General features: G+C 44.7%; 1 protein-coding gene across 3 annotated transcripts in view; it reads right to left on the reverse strand.

Moving 5' to 3' along the window:
* ST3GAL3 (ST3 beta-galactoside alpha-2,3-sialyltransferase 3) overlaps positions 1-13,775 on the reverse strand; it is a 174,362-nt gene that overhangs the window by 77,738 nt on the left and 82,849 nt on the right. For all 3 annotated transcript variants that reach the window (XM_045545635.1, XM_045545636.1, XM_045545637.1), the window contains one exon: positions 1,075-1,167. In XM_045545635.1, coding sequence (XP_045401591.1) covers positions 1,075-1,167 — 93 coding nt within the window. The remainder of the gene's footprint in view (positions 1-1,074; positions 1,168-13,775) is intronic.

Raw genomic sequence — 13,775 nt, forward strand, 5'->3', positions numbered from 1 at the left:
TAAATAGCTGGAGGAAGCAAAATATTTGGACTCAATTCAGAAGGACAAAGAGATCTCTATCTGAGCACCAGATACCAAGCCAGCATAGCCCCTGCTAAACTGGGATTGCTCATGTTAGAAGAGAAAAGGAGCATAAAACCAAACATCCTGGATTTACTTCGAGGCCAGCTGTTTCTCAGCACTCATTTGCAAGCACATCGTGTGCCCGAACCTCAGCCTTCTAAGGGATGGGAGGCTAGTCCTACCCCCAGATAGCAGAGCCCAAGCCCATAGGCCACCCCTAGGCCTCCTCTGGTGGTCCCAGTGCTATGCCCTGATGCCCGGAGGCTCCTGAGCAGCCTTTCCTCCAGCCCCTCTGAGTCAGAAGCTCCTCTCACTTCCTGAAGGAATACCATGACCCTGACGAGCTCACTGCACTCCAAGACAATCTCAGCACTTCAGCCCCTTTTCCCCACCAAGACTTCGGGAAAGAAAACCCAAAAGGAGAAGGTAGATAAGAAAGGCCCCTTAGCAGCATGTGGTAAAAGGAACTCCTGGGTTAGGCAGACATTCTTTCAGCAAGTCTGATACCAAGGAAGTCAGGGCCTCCAGAGAGCAAATGGACAAACAGCGATGGTGCTAAAACTCTGACCGCCTCAAAAACTCCTTGTTCCCTGCTAAAGCCTCCCTGAAACCAGCTAGTTGGTCCCAGCTTCCAAAAAAGCTTGTTTGGTCATTGATATTAGGACTACAAGCTTCTGTGCTTGCAGCCTTGTCTGGCCACCTCTGGATACCTGGCTTCCTCAGGGCAACCGTGTAGGTTATCCCTCTGCAGAAACAAGTTGTGCCTCCAGGCATAAGCTCCAAGAGGTAGGATGGGGCTGAAGTGCAGCAAGGGCATCGAGAGGGACTGGGGCAGGAGCCAACTAGCAACAAAGTCCTTTCCAGGCATCCGTAGATTCCAGGACCCAGAAGGGAAGTTACAGCAGGATCTTGCTTCCCCAGGAGAACATTACTCGCCACGAGGGGCAGGTTCCTGACTCCCGGGCCACCCGCCAGGCAGTCCAGGCAGTGGGAGGAGGCAGGAGCACTTACCGGGGGAAGATGGCCGTCATCAGGGCTGAGGCATAGCCAGGCTTGCAGGCTCCCTCTGAAAAGTTTGCGTACTTGGTGGCTAACTCAGCAGGCCTAGGGGAAGAGAGGGAAAGTCACAGCTTGCCAGGCACTGAGCAGTCAGTGGGTTATAATTCATGAAAAACTGTAGGTGTTTAAACCTTAAGCAAAGCTTCATTCCCTACAATCAGCACTTCAGGCCTTTTTCCACACCAAGGCTTCAGGGCTTAAAAAAAAAAACAAACACCCAAACCCTAAAAGAATAGGTAGATAAGTAAGTCAGGCCCCTCGATTTCACACAGATTCTTCGCAGCATGCCTGACACCAGGGAAGTTAGGAGCTCGATCCCGGCTCCGAGACTCGGGAGTGGCACTCGGTAGGGCTGCTCAGGGCCGACAGAGTCAGAGGCGCGGCCTTTCCCTTCCCTGTACACGCACACGCGTCCGGTCTTCTCCGCTCTTATTCTCGCCACATGAACCATGACCCACCCAGTGGGAGCCACTTGCAGGGACTGAAGATAGACACAATATAAGTGTGTTACCGGGGCTATTTTAGGTGAGGATGTTCCCCGCTATCTCTGCCTAGGATGTTCCCCGCTATCTCTGCCTAGGATGTTCTTCCTGTCCCTCTTCACCTGGCCATGCCTCCTGGTCCTTCACAACTCAGCTCAGATGTCAACTTCATTGGGAGTGATTCCCTGACCCCCAGATTGAGCTAAGTGCCTCTCTGTGCTTGTACACTCCTCTCTGCTGTGCCTCCCCCTGCCACCCATGTCACATGTTTACCCCATCAGCACTCGCCATTCTGGATTAGAATTGTTGCCAGTGTGTCTCCCTCATTACACTGCAAATTCCTGAGGTCAGAATCTGACTTAAGCCTGCCCACCTTCCCCCTCCCCGTACCCTCACAGAGATGGGCACACAGAAGATCCCTGTAACTTTCTGAAAGGAGGAAATGACCTTGACAGTCTCACTGCAGCCAAGGTAATCTCAGGAACCCACAAAGAGAGACTGCCAGATATTTTTCAGAAGACTTGTGCTCTAACCCAAACTTTGTTGCTGTATGACTATAATCATGCCACCTCACATCTTTGGGTTTCAGTGTTCTTAAGTGTTCAACGTGGGCTGAAGTCACTGCCCTGCCACCAAAAGCTCTGCCCTAGGCAGTCTAGAAAAAAATCACAGCAGGAGAACAGGATATATTCAGTGAATGGGCCCAGTGACTGCTGGGGCTGGAGGACCTGCATGCCGGGGCACCTGAGTGAGCCCTGGCTGGCTGCCAGTTCTAAGTCCCAACATTGTCCACCCCCACCTTGGGCCTGCTGCCAACATGCTAGTGCCCAGCTGCTCTACTGGGCTGGGGCCCTGTGGCAAGTCTGCCCTCGGGGCTGCCTTCTGCAGGGATTGGGTGGGGTGGATATGGGGTAGTGTTGCCAGAGCAATGATACCACTGCCTAATGTGTGTCATGTCTGATTCACCCCTGGACCCCTGCGGGCCTAATCCAGGACCTTACACAGAGTAACTGCTCATTGAATATAGACAAACTCATCTGTGTCTACGTGCAATTTCTTTTAGGAATATACATTTTTAAGCCTTCCCTACCAATGAAATTCAAAGCCTAAAATGCAAATCCAGATGCTGAGTGACAAGCCAAGGAGTTGGGACTTTATTTGGTAGGCAAAAGAAAGCCAAAGGTTTTAACAAAAGAAAAATATTTTCTTATGTAAACAACTGTATTTCAGAAATGAAATATAAACTTCAGTGCAATTATTGAACTTACTAGAAGCTTTTGGACTAGGCACAGTGATGAAAACATTCTAGATGTTTTCAACAATGCTGTGAGCAGGTGCAATGAATTATTAATTTATACATGAGGCTCAGAAAGATGAAGAGACTTAGCCAGGATCATACAGCTGGCAAGTGGCAGACATCGGATTTGAACTCACTTCTCTCCAACACCAATGCAGGAGCTCCTAACATGACACTGCCACCAACAGGATCACAGAGGAAGGTGCAGAGTCTAGCGACAGCACAGGAGTGGTCAAGGGAGTTGGAGATGGGGTAGAGGACAGGCTCAAGAAGGCCTCACACAGCTCTTTGGAAGGATATACACAGTGGTGAAGCATTCTGAGTCCCTTCCTGCCCTGTCCCCAACCTCCCCAGGCAACCAGCTTTCCCACCTTGTACTATGAGTTCCTGTGGTCTCTCTGAATTCCAGACAGTTTCACAAACAAGTTGACAGATGGACAGCAGTTGCCCTTCTTCACGCAATATGTTACAGAAATAAAGGTGCAACAACAGACAATCCCCTGGCCACACCCTTGCTCTCTCTAGTTCACCCTGTCAACTTTTGACGAGGTGCTTGAAGAATAAGGGCTGTAGAGCAATCCAGGGTCCATGGCTCAGGCCATCTGTAATGGAGAAGAGGGGACCAGAACCCAGCAGGGATGGCAGGAGGTACTACTCTCTCCACGGCAGTGCAAGGCAGTCAGATATCAAGGATGATAAGCTCTAAATCAACCCTCATTTAGAAAATGCACCATAACTTCTAAAACGTACAACTCCAGTTACAGTGGGCCATGTCAAGTTATTACCAAATTAAAATGCCTTAGAAATGGCCTCCTGACTATCCCAGTGCGAGAAGAATAGGGGGAGTGTTGGGGACTCTGAGTCATGCAGCAGGCTGGGACCTCTGGGGCAGCTGGCGGTCAAAACCACCAAGATTAACGGACGCCAACTCCCTGAGGCCAGAATAGTTAGTTAGTCTCTCTAAGGCACTCACACTCCAAATGCCAGGAGGCCCCACAGAAGTCTGATCAAATCATTCAGCCCTTGTTCTTCTCCTACTCTGCAGCTGGCCTTTCAAACAGTAAGAGCACCCATTGTCCTGCAAACATGACTACCAGGCCCTGGGGTGAAGAGTGTGACCACTGCACTCTCAAGAGGACATCCAGATGGATAGACAGGAACCCAAAAGAAGAAACCAGACTTCCACTTCCCTGCTTCACTAAGCAGGGCCACATTTAAGGAATCCGGCCAAGCAATGTAAACAGAAAGAACATCAGTTCTGGAATCAGAAACTCTCACAGAGGACACTGCAAGCTGTGTGACCTTGGGCAAATGATGGAAAATCTGATTCTCAGCTTCCGCATGCTCAATGAAAACCACGTAATTCCCAGGATCTTGTGAGGATGTGGTGAGAAAGCACGTTTGGATAGGATAGCTCCATACAAATGCTATGTGGAAGGGGAGGTGGCAGAGGCAGGCAGCCGGGATGTGGAGGACTTGAGCACTTGGCTCAAGTCTGGACTCGCCCACCAGAAAGAGCTGCCACGTGACTTCCAGTGGACGCTGCCCTGACTGGCGTGTGCATTTATTCGAAGGATCAATATTTGGGAGATGAGGAGTAGAACTGCAGGAGGTTGGGAGGAGCAGTCAGTCAGTGAGACAAAAATAATCGAAAGAGTGCCCCAGTTGCCAAGGGAAGGAAGTGTCTCAGGAAGGATGTGGGGCCCACCGCGTGGAACACTGTAGTAGGCCTAGGAAGGTGTGGCCACAGGACCGGGTGCTGGATCTGGCAACATGGAGGTCGCTGCTGACCTTGACAAGAGCTGTTTCACTGGAAGGTGGAGGGGCTCTAGTTTCACTCAGGTTAAGAGAAAACTGGAGGAGAGGACCTGTAGTCATGGCATATAGATTATTGTTAGGAGTTTTCTCTAAAGGGAGACAGAGAAATGGGGTAATAGCTGGAGGGAGGAAGCAGGTAAAGACAGTGTTTTTGATGTTAGGAAATATTTTAGCATGTTTATAAGCTGGTTAGGATAAAAGAAAAACTCAGGATGCAGCAGAGACGGGACAGCTATAGAGAGAATTGTCCTTGAGAAGGTTGGGGAGGGGAGGATCTAGCAGAAAACGGGAAGGGCTGGCCTTAGGTCTGCTCCCTCACCCCACCCTGGCCAGGGAACACCTGTTCAGTTTAAGCACCCCTTCCTTTCGGGACTTCCCTTCATGCTTCCCCTCCCAAGTAGAACCATCCCATCCCGCCTGTGGACCCCGAGCTTCCTAGAGCAAACTTTCCCTTTAGCTTGTTCACTTCCACTCTCCTCTCCTTCTTTCTTACCTCCTTCCCTTCCTTCCTCTCATTCATTCATGCAACAAATATTTAGAGGCAATGGAATCACTCTGCTTGGATTTTTATCCTAGTTCTATCCTTTACTAGCTGTGTGATTTGGGGGCTTTTTTTTTTTTGAGGCAAAGTCTTGCTCTATTGCCCAGGCTACAGTACAATGGTGTCATCATAGCTCACTGCAACCTCCAACTCCTGGGCTCAAAAGATCCTCCTGCCTCAGCCTCCCAAGTCGCTGGGGCTACAGGCATGCGCCACCACGCCCAGGTAATATTTTCTATTTTTAGTAGAAATGGGGTCTGGCTTTTGTTCAGGCTGGTCTCAAACTCCTGACCTCAAGTGATCCTCTTGCCTTGGCCTCCCAGAGTGCTAGGATTACAGGTGTGAGCCACTGCACCCAGCCCGTTTTTTTTTTTATTATTATTATTTCAAAATATTAAGGGGGTACAAATGTTTTTGTTACATGGTTTTTGTAATGCTTGAGTCAGGGCTATAAGTGTGCCCATTACTCAAACAGTGCTCATCATACCTGTTAGGTAGGTTTTTGCCCCTTCCCTATTCCCCCTTCCCCACTGCATGATTTCCAATGGGGTGTGTTATTTAACTGTTCTGTGCCTTGAATTTCCACATCTTTACACAACTTTAGTATTTACTCCATAAAACTGTTGCAAGGATTACTCTGAGAATAATGTGCTGGCACCTAGTAAAATGCCTGGCACCTAGTTATCACTCAATACATGCTAAGTGTAATGGGCCTGGGATCAGGGATACGATGATGACATATTTATGGCCCAGCATTCATTACACTGAAGAGTAACTGTCTACTTAAATATCTTTCTCTCCTAGACCATGATAATTTAGGACAGCATGCATAGCACAGAGCACCCAACAAAATGTTGGACTGCACTCAATTGGTTGCCCTGCCTTGCAAGGTTAATCAACAGGAAGTGGGAGAGGGAGGTGGTGATGGCTGGGAAACTAGGGAAAGGACTTTGAAGCCTATCCCTGAAGACACTGCAGATTAGGGACGGACATCTTGTAGCCAACAGTCTAATTTCTAGAACCATCTCAGAGAGGACTGAGTTCAGATCAGCTCTCTACTATGCCCCTCCCTCATTCCATGTGCTAATTTAGTGATGTAGAGTTCAAGGCACTCGTTATGAGAAAAGAAGACCACGTACATAACACCTAGCACACAGCATGACAAGTAACACAGCACCTTAATCAAAGCTAGTCAATATTCCCATGCTGGGGGACTTGCATGACATACAGACAAGACCCTGTGGCACAGAGCTCGCTCCACCACCGCCTCTCCAATTCCATCCTCTACCTTTCTGATGAGGAGGCATTTCTCTAGCTACTAGACAGCTGTGTCTGGAACAATGGCATGACTTGGATAATGGCAGAAGCAGCTCTGGTTAGCTTTAGTAAGCCTATTCTCTCACTAAACATTTTTATTTTAATTTTTTTCTAAACAGCCTTTATGTAAGAAAAGTACTTAATACTGCCATAGATTCTCTCTAGCTCCAAGATGGAAACTTGAAACTTCTCTCCTTAAGGACAATTTCTGTCTCCTCTGACTGCCATCCCTCCAGCCCATTACTACAGGTCTGCTGGCCCTTCTTGCATTAGCATAGGTCTCTTCATCCACCCACATCTGGGGAGTGCTAATCCATCCCACCCTTGGCATCACCGACCCACTCTTTGCTCTTTGCAACCTCCAAAGTAGACTTGGGTTTCTCTACAGCTTTTGCCACACATACAGCCATCACTGTCAAAAATCTTCTTCTATCACTTTAAGAGAAGAGGCACTGCTTGATGTGAGCCATCTGGAATTTGTGGTATCCCTGCCTTTCTGCTCTTGCTACTGGGTGCTGCAATACCTTTCTATCAAACCAGGCACTTTCCTGTTTGATCAGTGATTCTGGAGCTGACATTACTGCAGGTTATCTTTGTCTCCAAGGCCTTGTAATTTACTTCATCTTGGCTGGGAGGATGCTCTCCAGTAAGCTCTCCAACTGCTTTAGTCTGAGCAGTACAGGCGCTTTTCACAGAGGCTCTCTACCAGGGATCTGCTGTGACTGCTCCAATTCAATTTTGTTTCCATATTGCATTTCTTTAAAAATGAAAACACATCATCTTTCTGGATGGTAGTGAAAAGAACAAGAGAACTAACATTTACTGAGCGTAAACCATGTGCCAGACAGTGGATCTAATTATCTAATTTAGCTTTACAGTAATCCTCTAAAGCAGTACTGCCCTTAGACCCAGGCTCATACTGTTGAAAGAGTCCAGGAGAAGACATGGTTGGAAGATGTGCTGTCCTATATTCTGTGTTAAAATTTCACAGGATCAATTTAACACAACCAGAAAACTAATTACGATTCACATTTCCCCTGCATACTCTGCGTAACACTTGCATTTGTGGCCATGATCAACAAAGCAGTCACACCTGTGGGAGAGTCACTGGAAGCCAGCAGTCATGGGCATCAGCATGAGTTGTGATGTAACCAGCATGAAATGACCGGTACTGGAGAATTGAAAAGACAAGAAGATCTATATTGTTTCTATAAAACAGGTTCCAAAAAGCTATGACATTGTGAGTAATACCAGCACTACCAGTTTTTGTGTGTGGTAGGAGATAGGAAAGTTGCCAGGAATTATGCATTTGACAATAAAAAACACAAAAGGCCATCTGACAGCCCTTACCACTGCACTCCCTGCTCTCTAAAACTCTTCCCATGTTGATACTTGGAAGATCTGGGTTTTGTTATTAAAAGTGACACTGTTCTCTCTCGCTTATACTCCCTTCATTCTGTCCTTAATTGATTTAACAAATATTTATCAAATATTTGCTATGCACCACAAACACTGTAGTAGGCACTGTGAATACGTCTGTGAGCAGGACGTTCATAGTTCTCGCCCTTACAAAGGTTCCGTAGAGTTGCTCAAACTTAGGATCAAACTTAGGATCAAACTGACAGCAAGGGTTTGGAAAAAATAGAAAACTATCTTGAATAGTGGGACAAGTAGAAAGTTTAGAGCCAGGCAGAGAAGGGTTCAAATACTGGCTTGATCACATGGAGTTTTAAGAATACAAGTAAATTACTGATCCCTTCTATGGTCACTTTTTCATTTGTTAAAATGCATTTAAATACTATCCACTTCACAGAGTTGTCCACCAAGTCATTCATCTGTGCAACTAATATTTATTGAGCAATCGCTAAGAAATACAGTAGGGCACTGTTTTGGGTGATAGGAAATAGTAATGAACAAAGTATTAATTGATAAAAACCCACTAGTGGGTGGAGACAGACAATAAACAAGTAAAATAATATATGGAGTTTCTGACAGTGATAAACCCTGGAGAAGATGACATAGTAAAGGGGGAGGGGAATGCTAATGGGGAATGAGGTTGCAATATTAAATGGGATAGGCAGGGAACACTGCACTAAGAAAGGGTGAGGGAGTGAACAATCTCTGCAGGTATCTGGGGAAGAGTGTCCTAGAGAAAGGAATGAGAAAATGCCAAGAGTGTGAGGCAGGAGTGGGCCTGCAGTACTGGGGTCACAGCAAGAAGCCCGCTATGAAATAATAAACAAGAAGGGGAGTAGCAAGAAAACCAGGGCATAGACCGTGCAGGGCGTTGGGGAGCACTGTAAAGACTCTGACTCTCATTCTAAGAGAAACGGGAAGCCACTGGAAGGTTCTGATCACAGGCGTAACAAGATCTTACTTTTTAATGGGATCATTTTGGCTTCAGTGTGGAAGCAGACCATGGGGCAGCAAGCATGAAAGAAGGGAGATGAGTTAGGAGTGCAAAAATGAGATGGGATATGATGGTTGTTAGGACAGGGTGATGGTCTGGAGCAGGGGTGGGAACCTTTTCATGTTGGAAGACCTCATTAATTTAGCTGTAATCAAATAAGGCCACATTCAAGAAACTTCAATTCGATATACTTAAAAATGTACATTATTTTGCAAAAATCTAACCACTATGTATTTAATAATTTCAAAAAATGAAAGCTATTTGTTAATTTTAAAGTTAACTAACTTTTTAATGACTTTATTCTGTTTGCTTTTTGTTGGAAAGTATTTGAATATTTGGTTGCAGCAGGGAGGTCTGCAGTTTCAGCTGATCCTCTAGATGGATATCAGTCATTTGTGACCTTAACGGCATCTTGATTTGGGTTGGGTAGGAGAATGTAGAGTCGCAGCAGTAAGTGGTTGAAAAGCAAGAAAACATTTTTCCGGTGTGTTGTTGAAGGTGTGGGTATTCTACTGCATTTTTCCATATTCCAATTGGATCTTTCTTAGCATCAAATAATGACTTTAAAATGTCATCTACTGAGAGCTCAATCAATTCCATCTGTAGTTATTTAGATGCCTTGGTGATATCAACCAGATGAGGCTGAAATGCTAATTTGAGTGTGATGTCATGGTTCTCAAAGTCAGTGAACCTTTCATTGTATTCTCCAATTAATAGGTCTTAACAGCTGCATATTCTTCAAATGATTTGTATATATCATACTGCCCATCAGTGACCTTTGCTAACTGGGGAAAATGTTCATCCCAAATTTCCTTTCGAAAAAGTGTTTTGAAAAGATAGCATTTTTGGAAATGCTTGGATTTTTTGCCACTTGAAAGAATTGTCTTTGCATTTGGTTTTCATCTTTTAATTTCTGCAGTACAAGCTTTGGTGCCTCTCCCTCTAATTTAAAATATTTGTGGTCCTTATGAGTGTTATGCTGATGAGCATTGAATTTCTTTAATGTTGATACTGCAGAATCACAAAGTAAGCAAATCATCTTATCTTCAGCAGAAATAAGATAATATTGCCATTCCCAATCCTTATTAAAAAACCTGTTTAATTCAACGGTTCTCTCAGTCTTCTTTCACATGATAGCTATTAAGCAGACAGAATTAAAAAATGCTGTTGAGCTGTGCAACTATTCACAAATTCCATTCAAACAGAAACAGAGTGCACCGTTGTCAAAAGCTGGTAACACACCGGCGTACTCGACCCTCATAAACTCTTGCCAACCAGCCTCGTGCAGTAGTGGTGCCAGTCAGGTGGCACCTTAGAACTTTACGAGTGTAGCAGCTGTCGATTTAGCCCTTAATGGCTTACTGATGTTCTAATTGTGCTGCTGGTCAATCTGGGAGCATTACTGCATTGCAACTTATTTTATTCTTGGGTATTTTAAATATGTTCATGTTAAAAATAAAATAAAAATATAAAAGATGAACAAAAATGTATTAATAAAAGGATTTGTTCTGTAAAATTTGGATTCAGTCAAAAGGCCCACTTAAGGACCTAGAAGGCAACAGATGTGGCCTTAAGGCTGCAGGTTCCCCACCCCTGGTCTGGAGGTAGTGAGAAGTGGTTGTTGGATCTGAAGATGTTTAAGGGAAAGTCAATAGGGTTTGCTGATGATTAGATTTTAATGTCAGAGAAATGATGCTAAGGTATTTGACCTGAGCAACTGGAAGGTTGGAGTTGCCATTTACTGGAGCAGGGAAGATTCTGGGAGGTGGAGGGTATGAATCTGGAGTTAGGTTCTGGGCATGTTAAGTGTAAGATGCCTAATACACATCCAAGTGAAGGAGGCAATTGGATAGATGAGTCTGGAGTGTGGGGAAAGGACTGGGCATGATAAAAATTTAGGAGTCATCAGCATATAGATGACATTTAAAGCCATGATACTGGATGAGATTCATCTAAGTGACTGTTGTAGAGAACAGGTAACAGAAAGTACCTAGTATGGCACTGGGCACATAGTAGGAGCTCATTAAATGCTTTCCCCTTGTAGCCAGGGGAACTTGGGAATTAGTAAACTCACCTCCAGGTGTACTTAGACTGCCCCATGTCTACACACCTTTCACAGCTGGGCCTGGTCTTCACTAGGCTCTGGGGATTAAGCTGTTTGGTTTTCATCTCTTTGTGTCTTCACATGCACTCCCTTATGAAATTAGACTGAGTGTTAAGAGTCCCCACGCTCTCACCCACATGGTGACTATAAAGCACCACATTGTGGCAGCAGACAGGAGCTTTCCCAGAGCACTTTCTCCGTATGAGCTGTCCCTACTCACACCCAGCTGAAATAGATGAAACTTCCATTTAATTAAATCCACTCCCAGAAGGCTCACATTAGCTCAGGAAACACATATCTGGACTCCAGGGTCTGGCTCCTCCAAGGCATCCAGATGGCTTCTCTCTCCCCTAGACTAATGGCCACATTCCCGGCTCAGGGTGTCATATTCCTCATAACTGAGATTGAGATTTCCTTAGGGTTCGGTCTGGAATGCTCTGCCTCCAGATACGAACAGGGATAACTCCCTTTCTTCCTTTGAGTCTTTGCTCAAATATCACCTTCCCAATGAATCCTACCCTGACTGTTCCATTTAACCTTGCAATCTCTTCAATAGCATTCCCTATTTTCTTCCACGGCATTTACCACACTCCAAGATACTTTTTTATATTGACTGTCTTTGTTCACTGGTGTATCTTCAGAGAACAGAGTGTTGCCTGATACATAGTCATTGCTCAAGAAATTTGCTGACTGACCGAAGAAGTGTTCACCTTGGTGTCGGGGCAGGTGCCTTCACCCCTGAGCCTTTCCCCAGGACCCCTGACTTTGAACCAGAACCCAGCATACCCCTCTCAGAGAGCCTGGAGGCCCTGAGGCTCCAGGTGACCAGCCTTGAGTCCCTGGAGGTATCATCCAATCAGGCTGTCGCAGTGTGCACTGAGCAGCCTGAGTGCCCAACCCCGGGAAGACAGGATCAGTTCTTGGGCAACCTGGAGGCCAGCAACGCCCACCGACTCCCCAGCCTCACATCCTAGTTATTCTGTTCACTCCCCCAACTATATCCTTGTCAGTTTTCTTATCCTCAAGTCACTGCTCTCTGCTGCTTCTTGGCCCAGTTTCCTACTTCCCTCCTCCTGCCCCACGCTCTAGCTTTCCATTATGTTCTGTGAAGCCTTGTTCCTTTACATCCTCAGGCTCTTCAGTGAATGTTCCTTTCACCTTCTGCTTTCATACAAACCTGGGTCTCTTTGGAAAACACCATTTTTACAGCCCTCTGCAAGAGAGGCTGCTCTTTCTTCATATCCCATGCACCTTAGGAACCCTGGTATCCTCTTTGTACTCCATTTATGTTTCCAAAATATGTCATTCTTATTTAAAAAAATAAACACAAAAACCTGTTTGTTGCTCATGCTATCCAGCAATACCACCCCTTTGCCCTCCCTAGCTGTTCTCAATCATTTCCTTCCCATTCACCAAGACTCCAGCTCACAAGACACCCTTTCTAGTCAAGCTTATACGGCGTGCATATGGCTTAGCAAGAAATATTTGCAAAACGAATGAGCAGAAGGCAAGCTGAGGTCCAGGTCTCCTTCCTGGGATATATCCTTCCCAGTTTACCACCAGACAATGAGGGCACAGGATATGCTGAATCTCACCCTTGAGCGATTACTATTATGCCCACTTTATAGTGGGAAACCAAGACAGTGGTTAAATAACTCACTCAAGATGAGAGCTAATATGATGTGGAACTGGGCCTCAAAGATCCATGTCTGACTCCACAGCCCACATTTGTAACCACTTTTGAAACCACCACATTTGTTGGCCTTTCTGAACAACAGATCTTGCAGTTAAAAAACAAGGTTTCGCACGTAAGTATTCTGAATAATTTTCATACCACTGACAAGTGATTTAGTCATGTAGATACAAGAAGTAGGGAATTCTCAAAGGAAATACAAACCAATCTATTTATTCCAGAAAGCCATAATTAAAAGGATACAGGAAAGACAAAAAATCCAAAACATCTATTTCCAGATTTTTGGAATATCACTGGACATACAGTTATTTTAAGATTATTTCTATGGAATAGGGTTTCAAGAATAGAAAAGACTTGGGATGAGAAGACAGTACTCGTGCAGATATATTAATATCCGTGTTGCATTTTCAATTAAGGGTCAGCCAACTACCACTTGTGGGCCAAAGCCAACCCACCACCTGAATTTTATGTGGCCCATAAGAATGTCTTTTACATTTTTATTTATTAAAGTTAATATTTTTAGTTGATATATCATACTTGTACATTTTTTGGTCACATTTTTAATGGGCGGGGAAAATCAAAAGAAGCATATTTTATGACATAAATTTATACGAAATTAAAATTTCTGTGACCATAAAGTTTTATTGGAATATAGTCACACTCATTCATCTATGTACTATCTGTGGATGCTTTCATGTTACAACAGCAGAATTGAGTCGTTGTGACAGAAAAAGGCCCCAAAATCCTAAAATATTTACTATCTAGCCCTGTATAGAAAAAGTTTGCAAACTCTGTTACAGATAATTTCCTCTGATTTATCTTCCAGTACACTAACTCTTCAGTTGTATCTAATCTGCTGCTAAACCCTTGTTATTGAGTTATTTTTAAAATACTTTTATTTTTTAATTGACACATAATAATTGTATATATTTATGGAGGTACATAGTGATGTTTTGATATAAATAATATATAGTGATCAGATCCAGGTAAT

Source organism: Lemur catta, chromosome 3 (genome assembly GCF_020740605.2).
Source record: "Lemur catta isolate mLemCat1 chromosome 3, mLemCat1.pri, whole genome shotgun sequence".
Taxonomy (NCBI): domain Eukaryota; kingdom Metazoa; phylum Chordata; class Mammalia; order Primates; family Lemuridae; genus Lemur; species Lemur catta.